This window comes from Odontesthes bonariensis, chromosome 6 (assembly GCF_027942865.1).
Source record: "Odontesthes bonariensis isolate fOdoBon6 chromosome 6, fOdoBon6.hap1, whole genome shotgun sequence".
Taxonomy (NCBI): Eukaryota; Metazoa; Chordata; class Actinopteri; order Atheriniformes; family Atherinopsidae; genus Odontesthes; species Odontesthes bonariensis.
The window spans coordinates 23915419-23940912 of NC_134511.1; the positions used below are offsets into that span (position 1 = coordinate 23915419).

At 44.5% G+C, this 25494-nt stretch overlaps 1 protein-coding gene across 2 annotated transcripts in view; it reads right to left on the minus strand.

Moving 5' to 3' along the window:
• setbp1 (SET binding protein 1) overlaps nucleotides 1–22189 on the minus strand; it is a 36267-nt gene extending 14078 nt beyond the window's left edge. The window contains exons 1-3 of one of the 2 annotated variants that reach the window (XM_075468090.1): nucleotides 21680–22189; nucleotides 14662–15254; nucleotides 85–506 (exon numbers count right to left, since the gene is read on the minus strand). In XM_075468090.1, coding sequence (XP_075324205.1) covers nucleotides 85–506; nucleotides 14662–15096 — 857 coding nt within the window. In that variant the 5' untranslated portion in view covers nucleotides 15097–15254; nucleotides 21680–22189. The other variant, XM_075468091.1, reaches the window with a different exon arrangement.
• Nucleotides 22190–25494: the final 3305 nt, after the last annotated feature.

Sequence of the window (25494 nt, forward strand, 5' to 3'; positions counted from 1 at the left end):
TTACTAATAACATGCATTCAGCACGTGTACGAATAATTATTTTCAAGTCACCTAGCGTACAGTATCAACAGTGAATAATCCTACCTGCTCAGGGAGGTGAGGTTAAGAATGCTGGCATCTGTAACCACTGGCAGCTGCAGGTCTGGAGTCATGGATCTCTGAGGTGAGGGACTTTGTGTTGCTGTTCGTGAGAAAGGTTGTGTTGGACTGAGCAAAATACCTCTGCTGGCTCCAGCCAAATCTCTGGCTGGGTCAGAGTCTGCAGGTTGGGCTGGGGATGAAGAAGTCTCTGTAGACGTAATCCAGTCTGGACTGATTTGGGGTTGATGTGCATGAGTGTGTTGTAATTTCTGTGTGAGGGTGTGCTGTGTATGCTGTGTGTGGGAGAGTGTGTGCGTAGGAAGGAGGGAGCTGCGAAGCTGGTGTTTGGGCAGAGTGTGATCTCCCAGTAGTTGCAGAAGACCTCCTTCTCTCTGCTCTGGCATTCTGAACTGGCGCTCGTATGTCTGGGGACATCAGAAAAGAGAATCATAGACTGGTTACTACATACAGACTGCAATCACGTGACAGCTTTATATAGCTGCAGGGACAGACAAATGTTATGATAATGACAGTGTGATCAGGAAATTATAACTACTTGGTGCCTGTTTTCATAGAATCAGAAAGTCTTCACAGAGATAATACATATGTAGGAGAAAGACCAGTTTAGCATACATTTTCATTCGGTCAGCACATATTAAATCAGTGAATTGCTGTGCCGTGATATGACATTCATCTCTTTTCACAGCAGAACTGAAGACTTTAATACATCTTTTGTGTATGAGCAAACAAAAGCGCAACAAAACAAAAGGCTTGTTTACAGAGCAATTAAATTCCTGTGGCAAGGATGTTGCATGCTGTGAGAATTGGGGGGATGTAGTTGGGACTGTCTGAATACAAGAAGCAATATGCACAGTAGCTTAACTCAGCCAAGTCCCTGCCTTATTTCCAGAATGTATTGCTACAGACAGTCTTTATTTTGTGGACGGACAACCTCACACCTTACAAAACGAATGTCTAAAACTATGACGCAATTTCCCTATGTTTATTTTTTTCCAAGGAAAACCGGAAAATTTCAAGCCAGCTTTTACATAGGACCCAGTTTACAGCTGTACATACATAACTGAATATGTGAGAGATTAATGCGCTGTATTGGACAAGATCAAATTATAAATATATCACTGCTGCATAATCAGTGCACTATTGGAGGATGAGAAATAGAGCAGCGGATGGCCTTTGTGGTTTAGGCTGTTATTAACAGACTCAGTATGACGCAACAAGACACTGTTCTGCTGCGCTGCAGGGAGATGTAACCTAACCACAGGCCTGCCTCTCAGCATGTACACACAGGCGTGCAAGTGCACACAGACGCACTCACACTTGTATACAGTGGATGTACACTTCTCAAAGGAATTATAAAATCTTGTTTTTGCGCATAGTAACACATGATGCCAGCATATGAGTAGATGCTCTACACATGCACGCACCAAATGAAATACATGAGCTCTCAGGACAGTGTACGTTTTTGGACGCTCTATCTTTCACTTGCAAGTCCTGCTCTACCCTTGGCTCCTCTACCACTTCTTTATTACTCTTTCTACTGTCTTGTCTACTTTCAGTACCGAAGTAGTGACAGTTGTTTCCACAATCGTTGCAGAAGCTGTCTGTTGTTGACTAGAGGTAAGCTGCAAACTCACAAGCGCAAAAAAACACACACACGCACCGAGTCCCACGCAACTCACAAAACACAGGTGAAAACGCACCCTGCACACATGCAAGTAAACGCTGAGCGTTGTAAATGATTAACAAAGCCAGCACACGTGAGGACTTAAATTCATACGCTCTCTCATATCTGTGTTGCAAACACAATGGGATGGTGTCCTCACTTGTAGAGTGTGTGTGCATGTGCGCACCAGAGAAGAGACACCATGAGTCCATACAAGGATAAGATGACAGACACCTGATACACACTTGCTTTCTCATTTAACCTGTTCTGGAGTACCTGCTGTTTCAGGTTAAAGGAGGGCACAGAAGACAGAGACAGTCAGGTAGACTGGGGATGTTTAAAGTGAGACAGACAAAAAAGGCAAGCGAACACACTAAAACACACACACACATATAAAACGCATCCTTCCCCATGACCACAAAAGCAACCACAGAGAGATAATAAAAAGAGGAGTCACGGACACCTTTCCTACTAGAGATACAAGAGAAAAAGAGAAGAAAAAGATTTTCAAAAAATGAGAAAACAGCACTCACTCCCCACCTCCCCTTTTCCGGTTGAGGCTGGGTTCTATTGGCACCAGTTCAGCTTTTTGTTCTTAGTTTCCTCCCTCTCCCGCATCACCCCTCCTCTATGTCTCACTTCTTGAGGTATTTCCAGGGAAAATGCCCGCACTGTCTGATACTGACACAAGCAAACATAAAATAGTGGTCATAAAGTCTGAGCTACTTTTGTCTGTGTTTTAGTCAACACGGGGTGAACTCAGCACTGCTCTCACCTTTTCCTGGTTGGGTAAACCTTGGCTGCTCATGCAGTTTGTCAGGTTTTCATTTGATTAATTTCATTTGATTCACTAAACATTTTGATATCCATGCACTGCATGATTTGCATTACTCTTACATCACAGTGATGGGGGCCTTTATCACAGGCTTGTGAAGAACTCACAAGCCAGCATGGCTAGACCAAAGCTACATTAAAAACATTGTTGCACAAGGCAAAGTGATTCTGATACGAGTCAGGTGTCCGTGCTCTTGTCGTGTTCTGTGTAAATAGGCCGTCACTTCCATGTGTTACTGTGGGCCTGCAGCAGGGGGCAGCGGACAGAGAATCAGCACAAGCATGGACTCTGACCTTTACACAGCTCACAAGCACAAGACCTGTGAGGTTTCAACCTTTCTCACACAGTTCTTCATCTAAAAGTTCCAGGCAACAATAAAGATAAAGATCGCAAACGCAGGTTGAGTCCTCAGCTTTTCCGTGAGGCTCCCAGAGCCGTGCTGCTGAGTACTACCTCACCAGCTCGATCAACATCCATGCCTAAGCTTCCCTCCACTGGGTAAGTAACATTGTAGCAACTTCGATTCAGTCACAAAAAGTCCCAACACCTGAATGCATTCCTTTCCAGAGGTGATGTAACCATCAGATAAGGTCAGAGCGCAGCAGCAGAGGAGGTCATGGATAATATGTGACTAAGTGCTGCAATCACCCAACTGAAAGGCACTTTGCAAATGAGTCAGCATATATTTACTGACAGATACGTGTGTGTCTTTGAATGCATCACACTCAGCAGGCCAATTTAAATGGACGTCTGGCTGCAAAATATTGCACTCTTCTTGATTCTAGTTTGCTGCAAGGGAAGGTGACAAATAGCGCTTCTTGCTCACGCACACACATGAAGACTGAGCGCCCTGGTTGCACCATTATACAGGGAGAGAACACCCTAACCAGGCACACCCAAATCTCACAACCCACACATACACACATATATCCGAGCAAGCATACACACAAACACACAAACTCCATGCCCAGACGCACACAAACACGCTGCCCTTCAAATAGTTTTTCGCAGCCTTTTATTTGGCTGCACGCCCAGTGGTTAGAGTGTTTCATTTTTCCCTGTGTATGGAACTGGGCAGCTGTCCAGAGAGACACACAAAGAGAAAGAGACGGAGAGCGGGGAGGGAGAAAGGGGGAGGGAGGGAGGAGGGGGGGTTTCTAAAAGAATGAGAACTGCAGAGAGGGAGGGAAGAAGAGGAACAGACGAAAAACAAGAAGAGAGGTGCCTAGACTCGTTTACTGCTCGTTCCCTCTGAAACCTTATGATTGATATGATCCTGTCTTTTTCCTTCGCTCTCACCTTGTCACACACACACTCTCTTGGTTTTGACACCATGCAGTCCCCCCTGTGCTCCTGTGGTCTAGTACAACCCCCCCCCCCCCCCCCCCCCCAACTCCTCATCCTTTTCTTCTTCTTTTCTCTTTTCTGGAACTGACCATTCTCCTCCTGTGGGAACCACCACCCTCAAACCCCAAACCCCCACACCCCTCCCCATCGTGCCCGCTTCTCTCCAGCTCCATTCAGAGCATTGCTTCCCTGTGATCTGTGTTTCTGACAGCTCTGTGAACGCGCGCACACACACACACACACACACACACACACACACACAGCTCCTCTGCAAACAAACACCATGAATACTAACAGGGCTTTGTATCCACAGCACTTAAAACGGGGTAGGAAGAGGCGGGCGGGGTGAGGATGTGGGGGCCACAGAGAAAAGGAGAGAAAAGCGATGGAGGAGAAAAGAGGAGCCGTGGCACTGTGTTGATCTTGCGGCCACTCTCACAGACCCCCTCCACCCACCCCCATTCACCCCCTCATCCCTGTTTCTCGTTCTCTCGTTCTTCCCACCAGTTCTCCCGGGAATAAAGACTTCCATTCATGCGCCTGAGGAGACCCACAGCGGGAGAGAGAAAAGAGGGAGGAGAGAGGGGTGGAAAGAGGAGGGGCTTTCAAGGTGGGACAGTTTGTGTATGACTGGGATCAGGCCCAAAGTCTAAAATTGTGTGTGTGTGTGTATCTGTGTCTGTGCGGTACGTCTGTTTTTACTCAGCACGTTCTCCCTCAGCCGCCTGTCTATCTCAAATCTTGTGGCATCTATGCCAGACAAAGTTCAGCTTCTGGGAAAGTTGGGGGGAAAAATTGGTCTCCGTTCAAAACTTCTTCTCTTGGACAAATTCTGCGATACACTTTGTGATTCGCCAACAGCCACTGTAGCAGGCGATTGATTATTTGAACCACAAACCTATTTTTGTGCGATGCGTTTCTGTCGTGCTGCTGTTATGTGCTCTTACTGTTGGACATGATAAAGCATTCGATCTACAGTGCAAACAACCTTTAGATAACGTTAAAGTACAAGCCAGATTCAAAGCACAGTGGTAGGTTTAAAGTAACATACCCCCCCAATATGTCCACAGCAGTAATCCTTCAGAAAAGAGCTCCTAAAGATAGGAGCAAAACACCAAAGAGTCTCCTTGTCGCACACGCTCACAAGTTGATGACTCAATTTGAACAAAAGGACCTGATTGGCTGAACCAAGGCATGTTATTATGGTGCAATTTGAGATTTTCACCCGCTCAGTAATGGCAGACAGATTTACATACTACACAAAGTATACATCTAATCCCCACTATTAGCTTTAATGGTGTGCACAGGCGTATGTACCTCCTGCTTCTGAATAGCTCTAAGAGCCATGTTAGAGTTGTTTCATAGGCATTATTACAGCGATTATGTACCAGTTGGTCCTATTATAGATGTGGCTGAACTTCTATGGCTAGTGTTACACATGTCAGTCTGCACACATGCAAACACAAAGAAAATGTACATATACAGAGACTGGCAACACCCCCCCCACACACACACACAAAAGACCAAATCTAATACTGATTTGCATGCTTCATCACGAGTCAAAATACTGTTTCATTGTTGCATCAATGGAAGTAAACAGTGCACCAACGCACACGAAAGCACAGTGAAAAATATAAAAAAAAACAATAGAACATGTTGTTTATGTATTCTGTGCACCATATGACCCAATCGTACCACTTCTGTACAACAGGAAACAATTAACAGCGAATGAGCAGCTCTAAGGGATGACTTCCTGTGTGGAATGATGGGTAATTCAAGACAGAAGCTGTGCTGAAATTAAACACTTCCTCTCTGTGGTCTGTAGCAGCAAAGCCTCACTCACTTAGTTATTCACAAATAACACACTCTATCAATCCATCTATGGTAAATGATCCACTTATGTTGCACCTTTCTAACCGTGTCTATGCTTTACAAGGCGCTTTAGATATGCTTCCCATTCACCCATTCACTCCAACATTCATGAACTATGTTTCTTCTATGTAAGAGGATATAAATATAGCAACTGTCCCATGGCAAGAAGAGAGGAGATTTCTTTATCCACACATTTATTATTAATCTTAAAAAACAGTGAGCCTGAAAAGGTACACAAATGGTGTGACTTGCTTTTTTTTGCTTGAACAGCAAGCGCAGAGGTTCCTCCTACTTTCACCCTTTTCTTTTCTCGTGTGCATGCATGCAATGTGGCAAAGACTTCAATCTGAATCGAAGTTTGAATGGAGCCATAGATGTATAGGCAGCATCCTAACAGGTCTACACAATCAGACACAGAAACCATGAAGACTCAACAATTTTCATATTCAAATGCCTAACGGGTTGAAACATCTTTAGACGTTTAAGACAAGAAAATTAGATGTTCTCTTTGCCATCTGGAAATTGGGGCATTTTAAACCATTATAAACCCATTATTTACCATTACCGAGGAGCAAAACTGTTTCCCAACAAAGGATGCTTGCAAACAGTTGTTAGTGGTAGCTTCACAGCGTTCTTGAAGAATAACGCCAGTGTCTGCGCTCTAAGTCTGAGGCTTGTGAAGTGACAGTTTCATTGCTTACTCTCTGTGTTTCTGTGAATAACTCAAGTCCTCAGATAATCTTTGGCTTGTAAGAGATGAGAGGAGAGAAAGAGTTGGAGAGCCACTGTAATGACATCCTCAGTGACAGGGAGAATGGGCCAAGTGAGACACAATAGTCTTAACCAATCAGACTGCCTGCCTCCCCTCAGGCCCCCTTCTCAACAACAATAATGCCTTTGTGTAAGGCTGCACTCCACTCGTGTCTTCACAGACACACACAGACCAAAGCGCAGCATCCTACACTTTCTCAGAGTCACAAAGAGAAGGGTGAGAGCAGCACATTTAGAGCTGTGTCGAGGCAAAAAAAAAAAAAAAAAAACTCTGCAAGACTTAGACTGTGTGTATTCGAACTAACAACCTGGCTCTTTGTGCATGTGCGTGTGTTTCTTTCCAGGCCTGGGCACATGACTGCAGCTGCCCCCTCACTCCCTCATCTAAACCAGCACCCCTCCTTGCTGTGGGTTAAAGGTCGCACGGAGTGGCATTCCTCTCGGTCTGAAAGCGAACGAGCATTACACTGTGCAGAGGGAGCAGAGGAGAGAGACCGAGCAGGGTAGAACACACAAGGGGTCAAAAACGCAACAGAGCAGGGCAGGTAAAAAATGAAGAGCGCGGGACATTCGAGTGTGTGTTTGAGCGTGGATGTGTGCATGTGTCTGTGGTGAAATGAAGCAGTCAACAGAAAACCCTTGTGGCTTCTTCCTTGCTTCATAAACACAGCTGTTTGTTTAGTCTGAGCTGCCCCGAGGGACAGACACACAGACAGAAGGACAGACAGACACAGTTATATCATTTATTCATGTCAGTATCCTTACTTAAGAGACAGCGAGTGTAAATAAAAAGCCAAACTACAGAGAGATTATTTCACAAAGCCTGGAGCAAAGAACGGCGGCAGGTTGACAAGGAACAATCACTTTTCTGAAAGGACAGGCTCTGATGTTTGTTCACGAAGTTTTCAGTGTGAAAACGTTTTTTACATGGTTTTAAAGTTTGGTCTTATGCAGCGGCCATGGTGATGCAACTATTCAGCTGAACCTGGAAAAATAGTACAGAAAAACTAAAAACTCTAAACTGAACGTGTAATGAAAATGCTTAATCTACGGAACCACAAACGCTAAAATAAACGCTGGACAAAAATTTTTAATATCTTTTGATCCACTTAAATTAGTTCCTCTGAATAAACAGAAAACAAACAAATGAATAAGTCTAATTTGTAGAGTTCACATGAACTGAATTAATGAGTGAATGGTAGTTTTACTGCAGGCTGATTGTTCTCCGTTTCTATCTCACTACAGATGACAAAAGTTCTCCCAAAGAGCATCAGAAAATGCTTTAATCATAGGACATCATTCCAAAGGCTTCAAGGCAACCGACGTATTTCTTCAAGTTAAGTTTTGACAGATTGTGATGTTATTAAGAAATCTTCAAGTGGGAAAATCTTCCAGCACATCGTGCTAAGAAGAAATTCAATGAGAGAAGTCAAACCTTGGGGTGGAATGTGAGAAAAACACCACACAAGACATCTAAAGAGCTTCTGAAGTGATGGTTCCAGCCTGTACCATACACCGCATTGAACCTACAGAAGTAGGGCTCCATGGGTAAGGGAAAAAATATGAAGCCAGCATTATTGAGAGAGAAGCACATGAACGCAACTGATGCTAGCAAAAACGCATTATTAAGCCATAATCTTCATGGGACACAGTTTATAATAAGAGAAAACCTTTGCAGAGTTCGTTGGGAATGCATGGCACCGTAAGAGTAAAGAACAAACATGGTGGCGGTCGTTTCATGCTGTGGGACTTCTTTTTGGCATTTGGTCTTTAGGGTACTTAAACAGGACAACAATCTGAAGCAAACATTCAACAGCACCAAACTCTTCTTTAAGAACGGAGAGTTTTAAACTGGCAAACGATGAGTCCAAACCTAAATCCCATGAAAACATCTTGAGAAAGCCGAAATCTGCCAAAAATGACTCCTTCAAACTTTAAAAAAGCAATAGAGGGGTCGCAGAAACTAAGCAGACAGGTGCATGAAGCCTCCAGGTGGCTACAAGAATCATTAAGAGGCCGCCGTTGTTGTTATATGTTCAAATATTAATGTATGGTGCCAGTCAATGTGTCTGGACTACACTGAGTGTAATCTATCAGTGTTATACAAGTTATTTCATTTTTTCCTTTTGTTCTGTAACTTCTTATATTTGATCTGAATATTGTAATTAAACAAAATTGCTTCATTACCATTTATTTCTGAAGATAATTTGTGTGGGTGTTTGTAATAATCATCTTTGTGCTAATCATCTAATTAGCATAAAACCACAACTGCATTTTTGACTGTTGGGCACCGTCACGTCTTTTTCTTTCAACCACACTAAGCAGACGCACACAAACACTAACACACAGGCGTGTTCCAGACAGCTGATGGGACCATCAGATTTCACTGACAAACGCACTTAGTGAGACATAGTGAAAGTCAATACTCTGGCCCTGCTTCTCCTTCTATTTGACTCCTCAACCCGTTCCTTCTTCCCCTGCACCAAACACTGCCCTCTATTCTATCTGGGACTCCTCTGATACGCACTGAAGGAGATAGGAAAGCAGCCACCAGAAGCACATGATGCTGTGACTCAACATCATACATGACTGCAAAGGGCATCAAACATGGCTGCCCTCCAGATCATCCCACAGCAAAGTGAGTCAAAGTGAAATGCTGTCCAAAAACCAAATTCATGGCCGCATGCTGTCTGAAGAGTGTACGTGTGATACCCATTTATGCTCCCATATGCTTGACTTGTTGTGTTTGACTTCTTTCATCATGTTTGAAATTCATTATTAGTTGTGAGCCATCTTAAAATTCCTGACTTCCCTGCACAAAACTGACCGTACAACAGGTCTGCATGTTCAGGGTAAGCTGGTCCCTGACTCAGCCATGGGCATTTATTTAAATGCAAGTGCCTCAGGTCTTTATTAACATGTACCTTAAGCTAGACTGGCTATTATAGGCCGCCTGCATCTGCCTGAAGAAGAACAGCAACCCACTGGGACCGGACACAATAGTGGATGAATAGAGCTTGACCTTTGGGACGGATTGAGAAGATGGTATGTGTGTGTCTGATTGAGAAATTAGCTACAGTTCTAACCAAATGGTCAAACACAAGCACGCACACACGCACATGCACATGCACACAGACACCAAATCCAGCCCTGAGGGTAAGAAAGCAAAGGCCAGACTCCAGTTGTCTCAACCCTGACCCACTCGCACAAACAAACAATGCGGCAGCGTCACACACGCAGACACTGAGACTTGCACAACAGCAGTTCAGCTATCACCTCAGCTTTTGAATGTCCGGTGAGGTCAAAGTTCACCTCTTCTTCTGCTGCCCTCCAGCGCTCCTTTGTATGGCTGTGTGTCTGTGTGTGTGTGTGCCTGTACATGTGCTCACAAGGAGTGACCTTGCAGAGTCATTCATTGTTGATGCGCTGCAGCGAGAGCGCTACTGCAGAGCTGATTAAGGCGGTCTTGTAAAATGTGTATGGTTGTATGTTTGGATTTCTTATTTCTCATTTTTTAGAGATACAAACCAGTTTTTTAGGGAATCGCCTTACTTTGGGGCACAAAAGGCAGATCACCATAATCTAAATCATCATATTTAAGCATGAAGACTTGATTTAAGATTATATTAAAATTAGGTGTAAGAAAGTAGGGTGCATCTCCCGGATGTCCTCTGAAGTGATGGAAATATGACTGCTGTGCGTAGGTGTGTGTGTGTTTGGCGGGTGAAAGACATATGAACAGATTGTGTTTTGACTGGACTTTCTTAAGATCTGAGAGATAGTTGAGAACAGATCAGAGGTTAGATGGAAAGAGGCGTGTTGTGTGTGTGTGTGTGTGTGTGCGGGTGTGTGTCAAGTGTGTATAGGGTGTGCGTGGGGGTCAGACACAGATGGACAGCTGGTGTTTCCGTGGCGCTAAATCACTCACCCCTCCCCAGCTCACATGCACACAAACACATTCACATGTCCCATCCCCCATCTACTAGAGGGAAACGCCCCTTAAAGCATTCCCAGTTCATACTCTCAAACGCTGCAGGCCGAGGGCACACAAGCAGACACCAAAATGAGGCTCTAACCACAATGACAGACACCAGAAAGGTCCAATATGACAGTTTGGTCTAGCAATATCAGAGGTGATCATTTCATGTTCATACATATTTATAAATCAGTCAGGGATTGCTCTCTGTGGGTAAGCATGATGCATCACACACAAGCTGACACGCACGCTTCTATTTTATGAGCTCATCAAGTCCCTCAGGTCACCAACCGCCATCTCAGACAGGGATAAAAAAGCTTACATCAAAAGGCCTCCCATTTCACACACACACACACACACACACACACACACGTGCACGCATTGCATGCACACACACTTGGCGTGGCGACCGTAGCAGCATTAATTTCCCCGTGAATGCACTTGACTAACACATAATAATCCCAAACACTGCTGGGAGACCACCAAGCAGCAACACACACACATATAGCCAGGAGGACCACCAAGCAGAGGGGCTGTCAAGACAAGATAAGTGTGCATCTAACGTCAGGCTTTTGGATGCACCCAGTAATACACGCGTGCACACACAGAAGCAAACACACACATAGAACAACAACAACAACACACAGCCTGGCCTGGACTCCTGGAAAAGCTCTGGCTTATCTCTCCCCACAGATAGTGAAATGGATTAAGAGCCACATTTGGCACGTCCAGGGAACTGGACAGATAACCAGGACAGCACTCTCTCTAACTGCAATCACTGCTCAACATGATTTGTGCGTGTTTGTGTATGTGTGCGAGCGGCAGAGAAAGAGAGCACTTTAGTCAGCGCATGCTCGGCCATGTGAAGGCATCGGACCGATAACTGTGCGTCTGTGCGTTTGTGTGCATGAGGACATGCATGTCTGGAGGAGTGATGCAGCAGTTGACCCAGGATCCAATCCATTAAAACACACACATTCATCTTCCAAACACACACAGTGTGCCCAGACAAAGAGCTGTGTGTGAGAGGACGTTCAGCATGTGTGTGATGTCAGCTGGAGACAGAGAAGGGGAGCCCATCATATCCTGCTAATGTGTGTATGTGGGTCTGTCCCCTGACACGACGTGCCTGCTCAATGACTCCCCTGGTTATGGATGCCTGCTATGAAGATGATAAAAGAATGAGATTCCCTTTAAGACAAGGAAATTACACCTTTTATTCCTCTCCTCTGTGTTCTCCTCTCTCCCTTGTTGTCTCATTCACCACTCTCTACATAATAGATACTCAGTCATTTACTTTGTAGCGAGTGGCAAATAAATATCATTATGTGTCATTACTGACAGGTGTAGAATCATATAAGTATCACTTTTGAATCTATTAAATGTGAAGCATTTGCCATGTTGCCAGAACTATAAGGCACATAAACTTTATTTATGGCGTACTGTATTAGCAAACAGAGACTGAGAATAAGGTTCATATTCATTTGCTTAGAAAATTGCAAGCACCCACTCGAGCCCATTTCCACCATTGAACAAATAAATTCTGCCGCAAAGCGATGCAAGAGAAGAGAGGAGAGGAGAGGAGAAGATTCTTGGGATGCCACATAGGAGAGGATGATTAAAAACACCATTTCCATGTCATTCTACATGTTTGCCTTCTTATCTGTCTGTCTGTCTTTCCCCTTTTCTGTCTATTAGAGTCAAATCTCCGTCTTAATGGGTTTCTATTGTATCTTGCCTCTCTCCCTCCTCTATTCACCACACTACCACACGCACATACACACTCCCTCTGAGGGGGCCCCTTAACCAGGCTCTCCATATGCCTGACCCCCACCTCCTTTCTCCTCCTCCTCCTCCACCTCTTTCCACAACCCCCTTCTCCTTTCCCCTTCTCCTGCTCACACTCTGGCTTCTGCTCCGCTGCTGCTGCCCCACGCTGCCATCTGCTACAAGACAAGAGAGGCTGAAAGAGGAAGAAAAGAGTGATGAAAAAGAGTGCGTGAAAAGAGGAAGACTTGAGGGAAGAAAAGACTGCAGGGACAAGTGTGGAAAGAGAGACAGATAAAAAGATAAAGAGGGAGAGAGCGGGAAAGAGTAGATGTGGACACAATACAACAGAGAGTGGAGAGGCTGTCCATCTGCTCCCCACCTCCCCTCCCCTCCTGACACACAGCCTCACATACACCACAAAGAGAGTATTTAACCTCAACACACACACACACACACACACAGGCTCACAGAAAGAGAGGGAGACAGAGACACAGCCCAGCCTCTCTCCTTAACCCGTTCCTCTCCAACGAGCCTGCCTGTATTACACCCTTGGGGTGGCAGGTGATGGGTGGATGGAGGGAAACCATGTTGGGGTAAGAGGAGGGGAAGGTGGCTGGGAGTGACTGAGGGACAGAGCAAAGAGGATGAAGGGTTGAAACTGATCTGAACCAACATCAACACATTCTCTACTCCGCTTCCCTCCCCTCCACAGACCTCGAACCTCAGCAGACACCAGCTTTCCGCCCTGTCACCATGACAACCTCCGTCAATCATCATCAAGCAGTGGGCTTCCCAATTAGGGCCTGATGGCGCTAGATTAGGAATGGTTCCCAAACATGAGAGAGATGAGCTCAGCCCACTCAGCTTACGAATGGAAACACTGAATCTTTTCTGTGGTAAACACGTCTTTTCATTCTTCATTTACAGAACAACGCAAGCAGGTCAGACAGTCTACTTTATGGCGAGAGTACACATCCCACAGACAGCTAACTAAAACTCTGGCTGCAGATTAAGTTCATTTTTGCCAAACACAAAGCAGCCACCACATTTTCTTTCCAAGCAAATAATTGTGTGAATAACGCTACAAACATAAACACAGAGCTACGGTTCCATCGTGGTTGACTTTGAGTCTCCGCTCTGTTATGAATCACAAACATCTACAATCAGCCAAAAAAAAAATCCCGAAGAACTGCAATTATCCAGTAATTAATAAACACAAGAAACAAATAAACACGGGAGAAAAAAAGTGAGATCTGGTCTGAACATTCTTTGTAGCAAAATCGTGCACTTTTTCCATCTCTCCTCTTTCTACGACTTTTAGCAAAAAACTGACAGGATGACCAGCACGCAGCCTCTAATTGGCTGAAAACTGTATTTCCATAACCTCATCTTTCTGAGAAAATGTTAAGAGATATTCTCTATAAAAGGGTTGTTTTTTTATGAGTATTGTCTGCCATGCACAAGTTTCCCTCCGCAACAAACTCTTTGATGAACATCCCACAACTATTTTCAGACCCTTCATTAACACTGGCTCCAATGAAACAATGGATGGAGTCGAAGCTTCCCGCGCTAGATTAGGCTGGTAAAAATAACAATCATGGGACCCCATTACCTCATGAGCCCCTTGAATTTGAGTGGAAACCACAAGACCAAAGGACGACAGAGCAAAACACTACTCAGCACCGTGTTGACAACACAACGCCTTCAGCCCTGCTGGGCCTGTCGAGCTCAGTGCCATTGAGATGACTGTCAGGTTTGGTCACACACACCACCGTGTAGGTCAACACACCCCGAAAACACAAGATTTCCCCAAGGACCTGTACATACACAGTGTCACACACTCCAAAAACCAGCATAGTGTGTGCAGGATGATGGAGAAGGGGAGGGGTAAAGGCTGGGACCCACAATGGCTGATTTCATTACAGGAGAGGAGAGAAGTGGAGAGGAACACGAGCGATGAGGAGAGGAGACAGGAAAGGTCTCTGTGTGTATGACCACAAATGGACAGGGCAGACACCAGCTGTCACTTGCTTGTGTCAGCCCTATTCTCAGCTGCTATGTGCATGTGTGTCGTGTACGTCTGAGTGTGTGTGTGTGTGTGTGTGTGTCACTGTGTGATCTTAGTCACAGCGGTTTCAATTTACAGAGCAAACTTTGACTCTTTGTAACCAAGCCGGCAAAAGAAGCTACTGAGAAAGGTACAGAGATGTTGAGATAGACGGGATCAGATTTTCCCTCCAACTTACAAAAACAATAAAAAATTGTACTTTACATCTAATTACATTTGTTTTAAATGCATAAGAGGCAGCTGTGATGTTGTCTTACCCTTTTTCTCGGGGGTGCTCGTTCCTCGTCCTTTGCGCCCCGCCCTGCTCCTGCCCCGCCTCCTGTTCGCCCCTGCCGCCCTCCTTTGCCCTCTCCGATTGGTGGTTTTATGGTCATCCTGATCTCCGGTGGGCAAATATAGTTCTCAAGGCTCTTGGGGGGCTTCTTGGTGCGCTTGGTGGTCTGTATCTTCAACTTTAGACTTCCTTCCTGGAAACTTGCTTCCTTGATGGAGAACTCCTGCTCCTCCATAAGCCCCTCCCCCTGTTCCTCTAAACCCTCCCCCTCACTGACGCCACTGTTAATCACATCATCACTGCGCACCAACCCGACGCCACTTGCCCCTAGCTGGTTCCCCTCATTTTGCCCCACCCTTCCTCCCTGAAGGTCCACCTCTTTGGGTCGGGCTGAGCCAACCAGATCCCTTGGCTCCATCCACGCTCCCGCCAGAGCCAGTCAGGATGGGGGAAGCTGTGGCAGCCAGCCAATAGGAAGACAGAGAGCAGTGATCTGGTGGACTGGTTGGTTGTTGTCAATCAGCTACTGAGGTTGTGTTTGTTGTCCCACAGGACCACAGCGAAGCCAGGGACAGTCTGTGGAAAGATGAATGACATGATTAGGGAAAAAAAATGGCAAACCGTCCTGTCATCCCCACAGCTTCCATTCCATTACTATCTCTCAGCATGGGATTGTTCACTGTCAACAACTACATTGCTGTTAAATATGAAGACAAACAGTCAGAGCTGTAGAGGCGTGCTGCCAGGCTCCTATTTGCATTTTGAATTTTCTGAATTTTGTCACCCAGTATCGTTTGCTTTTTCTCCCACTGCTCCCTTCTTTACTCTCCCTTTCACTCCCCTCCTCACTCCATCCCATTCAGACAGCGGGTCTGAAGCAGAGCCATGCAGATACTAGAGTGATCAGTGCAAAATGAGACATTCCTCCTCTCTGCTCTAAAGCCAGGCTGAAGTTAGCCTGAGGACAAAAAAAAAGGAAAAAAACAAAAACAACGAAGCTGACTTCTGTCGTTACTTTTTCTGCTTTTCAACAGAGCAGGGAAGGAGGCAGAGAATCACACAGGGGGGAAACGAAAGACAGCAAAGAAAGACGGAGGGAAGGAATCTAAATTCTTTCCCCAGATGTGGTTTACGAGCTGCTCTGGAAAAAACAGCGTCTGAACTCTTTTACACATGCATGCATTCAGCAGCATTGCTACATACATGCATTCGTAAAAAATAAATACAACCATGCACATAGCGACACATCCACATGACAAACTCGCTGTCACTGAGACGGCTACACATCTGCACCCCTGCTGCTATTTAGAGAAAAGATTGTGTCGCCATTCCTCACAGGATTCAGGTTTTCTGTGTTGGATAATTGCACATCTACACACACATACATACATGTGGACTTACGCAGGGAAGGGGTATAAACAGGAAGCAACCAAAACAAACACTGGACTTCACTTCTCACCACAACTCCAGGGAATCCCATCAGTCAATATGACAAGAGGCATGACTGAGCTGGAAGTCAGGAATGCTGTCTCACACACTGAGCTTAGCTTGACACCATTTACAATAATGAGAACCCAGACCGGACCACTATCTGCAGACATGACTCGAGTAAAAACATACTGCTTGCTGGAGACATCTGAAGACTTAGGTGTTTACAACAGACAAGAAACATTAAACACCCGCAAGCCTTATATACTCTTTGATTTGATTGCTGCTGGGATTTTGGATTACCTGAATATGTTTTCTCAGCCCTAACTCCTGTGTAAGCCAAAGCTACTGTGCAAAAGGCTGATCACCATCGTAACACCCAAAAGGACTTATAGCACATGCCTGCAGTGGGATTGAATAATCATAATACGCAGAGGTATTTCCACAAACTTGTCAGTGTAAGCCAGCACACAGATCAAAGCTGGTAATTGGCCATTTTACTTCTGCAAATCTTTGTTTAAACAGAAAAAAAAAGAACTGTTACTTTAGCCCCTCTCTTTAGCTGCACAGTTTGCTAATCTGAAACCCACTTATTAGAATTGTTAATGTAATTTCAGGTAGTTCAAAGCTAGCTATGTATCAAGAAATATAAAGGACCGTGCAGTGTTTTTCTTCGGGTTAACATTGTGAACTCCACTGATACACTTTCAGAATAATTTCCGATCAAAGAATTGTGACGATTTCATTCACAAATACCTGTATGGAAAGAGTCTTGCTTGAGTCTACAGAAAACTGTCATGTGATGTTCCCCAATGAAACACAATGAGAAAAGTCCGATTGTGGAAAAAATAGCCACACAAGACATCTAACGAGCTCCGGGCTGACTGAGGCAATATGGAGTGATGGTTTTAGTCTACCATATGTTACAAACTGAATGTAGCCCTCCATGGGCAAAGGACAAGCAAGACCTCAAATGAAAGAAGGGTACAAAAAAAGAAGGACTAAAGTTTTCAAAAACCTGTATTAGCCACAACCTGTATTTTAGGAGAATTCTCTACGAAGAGAGGAAAACCAAAGAATAGCTCTTTGGAATAAAGTGCATCAACTTGTTCACAGGTGGCAAAATGAAGCCCAATCAGGAAAAGTACACCCCACCTAGAGTAAAACATGGTGGAGGTTGCATCATGCTGTGGGGCTGCTTTGTTGCCTCTGGTACTGGAGGTACTAGATCTATCAAGTGAGTAATGAAATCAGAAGATTTCCCAGGAACTGGCAAATGTGTCACCCTGTGTCAGACAACAAAGTTTGAAGAGAGCACAGTGACTCAGAGCACACAGCCAACACTGAAACTGAAAAGTTAGATGGCTTTAAACTGAATCCTGACAGAAATTTTGTTGCTGTGTATTGTTGTACTATGACCTCACGGTGACTTTTCAGAAACCCTACCAGGTTTTTAACTTAGCTGTCCAACCACAGCTAATGGAGGAATGAAAATGGAGGAACCAAATTCTCAAATTTCTTTTTACAGACTAATGTTATTTTCTTTTGCGGTTCATCTCTGGATTTTGAGTGCAAAGCTTTTTTGGCAGCCTGAAATCTCAGATGTCGGAGCCTCCTTAATTTATGTCGTCCACTAAACAGTCATCAAATCAGACCCTGGAACACTGATTAACCACACAATGGCAAGAGTTACATCAATCGGTCACACTGATACATAAATAAAACAGGCGAGTGAACACTTTGATGGATAAGCATTCTCAGGAGTGATTTTTGTACCCCGCTAAAATGAAACTACACCACCCGCTTCCAGGAAGTTAGGAAATCATCCAAAAACTCAAAACCGCCACTGTGGTCATTAAATAGCTGGCAAGTATTTAAAGTGTTACCGAATAAATAAAGGATACGAAGTATAGGCCTGGTCTCAGCCTGATCTAACACGGTGCCCACATGACCCTGTTTGGTCCTTCAAGAGTCTCCCTGGACCTAATGCCAGTGTGGTGACTTGTCTGAATGGTATGTGTGGAAGCCACCTCAGCTTTCACACATACCACGCATAGCATGTGACTGCAAACAAAGACAGGAAAAAGAGACAGCTGCCAAATACAATGTGACACGCACACACATTCACAGATCAAATAGAAACTTCGGAAGAAACTCCCCTTTGAGTGATGCTCTGAAGACATAGTGTCTCTTCGCAACTGTCACACAGTATGACAGCAGAATGGCATCCCGCCTAAGTACAGCAATGATTCCTGGCTATTACTGCTTAAACTACTTAGCTGGGTCATGGCTATTCCTCCTCCCTCCCCGCTTGGTGCCCTAAGCGGTGTTGGAACTGTTACTGGCAGGCTGAGAGTTTATGTAAGGCTGACCCCTCCTCGGGCCTCCCTCACTTACTTACTTAGCCTGAGCCTCACTGTCTCTCTCTCTTATGCACACAAACACACTGATGCACACACACACACCTCAACTAGCCTCAGACAGCAGGCTGATTGTTAGAGGCCAGTCTCACTGCATAAATAGCTTTATTATGTTCTCAAAACTGCCAGCACTAACCAGCTTCCCTCTCAAATAGCATAGGGTCAGTCCCTGTGCTGGATGTGAGAGGCTGTGAATGAGACAGTCGTGCAACATTTTGCTTTACCAACGACTATGATAAAGCATCGATAATGGAATACAGATGGACGGAGGAGAGATGGTGAATGATGCAGACACAGATAAAACTGAGGAAGAAAAGAGTGTGAGTAAAAAAAACAGAGATAGACAGGGGTGGGGGGTGGGGGGGTGGCAGCAGAAACACAACCTTTTAAGGCTGCATACCCAGCAGCCTAGTGCCTGAGGTGGACTCGCAAATAGCTCATGCACACATGCAGACAGATGCATGCACAGACACATTTACAAAAACAGAATAGCGACCGCTAATTTATTTTTTTCCCTTTTTAAAATGTGAGGGAAGTACAAGCGCCGCAATCTGCGATTGAATATTTGAATTTCCTTTTTCCATTTCTTATTTTCCTCTTTTATTTGCAGCCTTCCAGCGAGGAGCCATCGCATGAAGCAGTTGTTTCTAAAAGGATGCAATCATCAGTTGCACATAAATCAAAAGGAAGGGCCCCGGCATTCTGCTACTCAAGTCCAGTGGGCACAGATACGGGCCTTCAAGCTGAGGGTCTATTAGTCCTCAGCCTCTGAGTAGACCAAGGTGAAGGAGGCCATCAAAGTGCTTATCCTGATTTTTCGTGTTAATAGCATGAATTTAAGAATAAAGACTCTCTCTCCCCTGCTTAGCATGGATGGCACAAGCATGTGTTCAACTAGGGCAGCTAGAAGGACATCCATAAAGCACCATGTGTGGGACAGCCATAATTGAAAATGATGGCCTTAAAGCTGCTTCATGCAGGAACATACGCGCAGATCCTTTGGTCGAGCCATATGGCAGGTAGCGCTAAAAACATCCTCACCTAACTATCCTGCACAAGCAGATGAATGTTAAACCATTTTAACTGCAGCAGAAGCCACAAAATGGCTGTCAGCAAAAACACCTCCCCTACTCCCCAACTGTCTTCCTCCTTCCCCTTACCCCCCCCCCAATTCCTGTTCTCTCCCTTCTTCTCCGTGCTACCACTTTCCTTTACCTCCCTCTTTCTGTGTGCTCTGCCAAAAGGTGCTCCAGTGCTGATATTCTGTTAAGAGAGCCTGCCAACAGTTAGATTTGTCCTTGGATCCCGTTCACACCACCCCCCCCCCTCCCAACTATCTCTCTGTGATCCTATTTCGACCCAAGGTATCCAGCTCTGAAGGGGATACACCTAATCGATCTCTCGTGCTTTAATTTAAAGGTGGCACGGGCATCTCGTTGCCTAATAGGGAGTATAATAGCCACAAAAATCGCTGCCAGGGTTTGAGGGGAGTTGAAACTGCAAACAACACAAGATCAATGAATCACCTCCATTATCCAACCCTCAACCTCCTCTCTTTCCACCTGGTCACGCACCTCTCTTTACAGCTGCCTCTCCTCTTGTGCCCTCCATCACCCAGCGTTCATTTCCACAGCTCGACTCCCACATATCATAGAGATCTGACCATATTTCCACACTTTCCTTGACGAACTCAAGCTCGTCTGTTGGTCTTCTGGTTCTGTGGTTTTGACCGAGGTTTCTGGGAGCTGCTGATAAAAGCCGCATACTGCCACCGACTTTCAGCCCTCACCTTGCTTTACAAGACCATCCCTTTTTGGCCGCACATTTTTCTGACACCCATGGGAAAGTGATCGGTTGCTGTTAAAACATAATTAGAGAGGAGCAGCACCGGCTTTCACCATGCCCACCGCTTCATGCACTACAAGTGACGCCACGTGTATCCACAGTGGCATGTCTGCACTGAGGCTATGGCGGGATTTGCAGATAGTTTGCTGAAATTAGGAGCAAGTCAAAATGCAGGCCAAAATGTACAAGCAAACACACTGAGCACACACTGGGCATACTTCAACGTGGCACCTCTGGACTTTTGGGTAACATTTGTACCTCTCTGGCCTCCTTAACTCCACCAGAACTTGTAGAAAAAACATTGAACCATAATCATTGGTGTATTACAGGTCAATGCAGCGTGGCAGTTTGAGAAAGTGACAACCGTCCATCCCACAGCATGTCACAGACTGAGATGCTGTGGGATGGACAGTGAAGATGCAGGAGGCCCATCCCGATGGATCAACATCTGATCTAAGAGCAGTGGAGGACCTGCTCCTAGATCAGTGTGGTCGGTGGACGCTTCATCGCATTGGCCGAATTAAAGGTTTAAGCTCACAGCCACAGAATTACCAAGGTATTACACAGTAATACTCAACGGTGCATACCTGAGCTGCACAGCATTGTTTGGGGGCTGTCTACGTGCCTGCATCAGCGCGTGGTAGCGCGAGTATGAGCGCGCGAGTGTGCTCAAACGATTTTTTTTTCTCTTTTTTTTTTTTTTTTTTTTTGGACATGTGACTAGTAGGAATTTCACATTCTTGATTTAAGGAGCAACAATGGCACAGACAAAACGTAGATCACTGTCGGTCAAGGTGGCATGTAAACAGCCCACATGAGAAGCAGACAGAGCAGCAAATAATATCAACACAAACGTGAACACATTTACAGGAGAAGTGTGTTCAGGTGTGGAATGTGGCCAGTCAACCGGGGCTACTTACCCATGTCTAATGTTGTCACACAGTCGGCTCTAACGTGTGAATATTTTATCAAGATCATTTACAATCCATTTAGCCTAGACACATTTTACTCGAGCGACGGAAGGGATGACAGCCTCCTGGGGAGCTGTCAAACGGTGCCGGAATATATGTATATTTATATATTTATATATATATTTATATAAATATATATAAATATATATATGTATATATCGAGAGAGAGAGAGAGATTTTTTTTTTTACAGAAAACCCGGGGGAAAATGGCGTCAACGGGGCTTTCGGGGGGGAAAAAATAGGATTTGCAGCCGATCTGATGACAGAATCAAGGTAGCCAAACAGGCGCAAAAAAAAAAAAAAAAAAAAAAAAAAAAAAATCCAGTCGGAAACTTGCCGCTTGTGTCCAGTTCCTCACAGAAATGAGACCCTCAGAGGCTCCTGCCGGTGGACTCGTGTCGTGGAGAGCCGCGGCGGTGCAGAGTGCGTATCCGATGCCTTGCGGGATCGTTTGCTACTCGGGAAGCTGCACAGCGCTGAGATCCCTCGCAAATCCGCTACTCGGCTGCTAGGGGAGGAGGAGGAGGAGGAGGGGGAGAGGGACTAGTACTGCAGTCAAAACAAGCTGCCCGCATCCGACTACAAGCCCAAATCCAGCGGGGAAATTTCAGCGGCAAGACCGCGCTTTCAGCCGTCAGTGCAGAGGAGCGGGGAGCTGAGGCAGGACACGGTGCTGCGGGTCGCGTTCGCTCGCTGGCTGCACTCGATCGCTGTTTGCTGTTTCTTTGCGTGTGCGTGCCTCCGTCTCTTTCTCTGCTTTTCCGATCGGTGAATGTCAGGTCCCGGAGCTTGGTGTCTGGTAATGATCTCACCCAGCAGACTGAAAGCTCTGGCCAAGCTGAAGCAGTTCAGCGGAGACGAGAGGAGGAGCGACATCGCCGCCACCTGGCTGCAAGCAAGCTCAGCACGTCCCCCCCCCCCCTTTTCCAGCCTCCTCCTGCTTTCACCAGCATTTTCTCCTGAGAGACAGCTCATACAGGCATGGTGTTATTTTAGATGAATGCAAATAGGGAAAGCAACATCTGGCTAGAGCTTGTTGTGCTGACTGATTCGCTGCTGTCAGAGAAAGTTATTTTCCTCCTTTTTTCAACAGGTTCAGACAGGCAACATGTGTAGCCTATATCATGGACAGACTGAATGAGATGACACGAAATCAACTGGATAAGAATGATTATGAATAATAGGCCCGGGTTTCATGGTTTTAAAATGCCTGCTACAGCAAAAATGATCACGAACACCATGAAATCATGCTACATAAGGAAAGTTTAAGCACTCAAAAGACTGAACCCTGATCAGTTTGGTTCGGATCATCTGGGTCATGTCTCTGTAGATCTTTTGTCATGGTAGGAAAAGCATCTAACACGACCTCACCAAACACATCTGTGAATTTGCTGCAACTATATGTTGTTGGACCTCATGTATGAGGTAAGAAAAATTCATTGTCTGATATAAGAAAGTATCAAACCTCCATATGAACATCCATCAGGCAGCTCCAACACAAATTTTAAATATACATATATATATATATATATTTATTTTTTTGTTTTTGTTTTCAACATCCTGTATTGAATCTTAAATAGAACGAAAACAATATCTTTCAAATGCTGAAAATGAGAACTTGCTGTTGGCTAGAGATTTAAAAAAAAATTTGGAACAGGGGCAACAAAAGACAAGGGAAGTAATGAAAAGAATTACACTTATTGGATCATCCCATTCCTTATGAGGACAAGTATCAACAGGTCTGTGGTCAGAGGCCAAGATATACAAGGAAGTGATGTTTCATCTATGGCACAAAATATATGAAAAATTTAGACCATTTGGTGAAATTTCAGTTTGCAGGAGACAAGACCGAAAAGAGCCACCTGGCTTGTCATAAGGGCAGAGTTAGCATACATGATGGTATGTGGTAGCATTTGTGCACGTTTTTTTTTTTTGTTTTTTTTTAAAGAAAGCTTTGGTTGATTCAGAAAAATGAAGACAAACCATATTCGGCACATAAATCAAAATCAAATTCAAGTCACTGATGTTAACGGCTCCCATCTACTTGAATGCTCTTGCAAAGGCTTATGTCACAACAAGATCACTCCGGTCGTCACAGGATTGTCATCAAGCAGTCCCTACACCACGCTTAAGACAATCCAGACTCTTTTCATGTGTGGTTCCACAATGGTGGAATGACCTGCCGAGCGCTACCAGAACGGGGGCATCCCTGAATATCTTCAAGAAACTCTTGAAGACCCAGCTCTTCAGAGAGCATCTCCTATCCTAGATCTTACTTCCCTACCCCCTCCACTGCACTTTATCTTTCTGTACTTCCCTCTATGCCTGCACTCTATCTCTACACTGTCACCTCTAACAGAGTCTGACTAGTGGTTTCCTTCTATGTAGCAAATTGTTATTGTTAGCTATGATGTTAGCTGTAATGTTATATATATATGTATATATTCTTATTTTTTCTCATTTGTAAGTTGCTTTGGATTAAAGCGTCTGCTAAATGCAGAAACAGAAACAGAAAATAACACTATTTTTCCATAGTACCACCATCCAGATGCTAAACTGGCCTGCATGCAGTTCGGACCAGATCAAGTTTCATTCAAATGTAAGAGCACACAAAAGGACTAAGCTATCAAAAATAACAATATTAATATATATATTTGTTTAAATGGACAGTGAATAAAGTGTTTTATTTATGATTGCCACAAAAGATCTCTTCTTCCAAATCAGTTCAATTCAGATAAAATGGATATCTAGCATAAAAAAACATTATGAATGGTTTCTCATCTACAATCATCAGTGATGCAAACTTCTGCTGAATTATCAGAAATCTTATCTGATGCCGTTCTTATGCACACTCTCAGGGGTATTTTGACACGAAACATTTTGCAAACCTGTGGACTAACCTATAAATAAAATGTATCAGCTTTTGTCTTCAAAGGAAATGGTTTGGGCGGAAACCACTACTTCTGGAATGACTTGCGATGATGTGATCTGACATGCGCAGCTTAATTTATTCCAATTCAACTTGCTTGCCCAGCGAGACAGAAGTTGCCACATCACACATCACCAACACATTTTATTCAGAGTAAAACAACATGGGCGTGTGCGTGGTGCTGAGTGGGAGGATGAAGGCTGATTAAAGTGGATCTGTTAACGTGTGTTTGTGTGTGTTAGTGTGCTGGTGCTGGTGCTTTCCCCTTAATATGTCAAATAGCAGGATGGAAAATTCACATCAACCCAGAACGAAAAAAGCCACAGTTGTTCCAGCAATTCATCGCTGTCAGAGGTTAAGTTTATACCGAGTCTCCATGCAAAACCTGACCTTCCATGTATGGAAAACCTTCTTTAACTTTAACAAGCCATACAAATGATGTCAGATGACCTTTCTGTCTTGGTGGCCCACAGTTACGAGCTGTTACTCAACCCTGTCTTGTGCGTGCGTGCGTATATGCGCGGGCATGTGTAGTGCGCCCACAGGGAGATATTTCATCAGTAAGGGTGGCGGCATGTAAACAGTCAATTCCAAACTCACATGGTTAAAAATCTGCAATGCCATCAGCAATCTGGAAGCTGTTACCTGTCACTTCCCCTACTGAGATACAGCTAATTCACAAATGTCTCTTTTGTGTGTGCATGTTATTTAGAGCGAACGTGGTCACTAATTCAATGGTAGTGCTTCACAGCCATGTCACTTGGGTAATTGTGCATTTTTATTTTTCTCATTTGCTCGTTCTCCCATTTATGGGCACTTTGCCAGCGTTGGGTTTCTGAGCGTGTGTGCTTTCGAATGCTTCGCTTCAATTTTTAGAAACGTTAAAGTGTTGACTATAGAAATAGGTTAAACATTACCATGTCAAAACGGCAGCAATAGGATCCTGGCTTCATGCTTCTGTATCATCTCAGAGCCTAAGGGGCTTGAGTTATAAATTGATTAGGTTGCTCTGATAAAGTCATTAAAATTAAGCTCAGGGGTGTGAACTCAAATTAATGGTACATTTTAATTTGGGTAAAAATGAATGTATCATTCTGTCGAAAACAAATAGACATTGACTCTAAAATAAGTTTAGAATAGCAAATTCTGAGTGTGAATGTTCACATTCATTGATCTGAGATGTGTGCGAGAGCACAAAGAGAACCCAGAGATCGAGGGGTCAA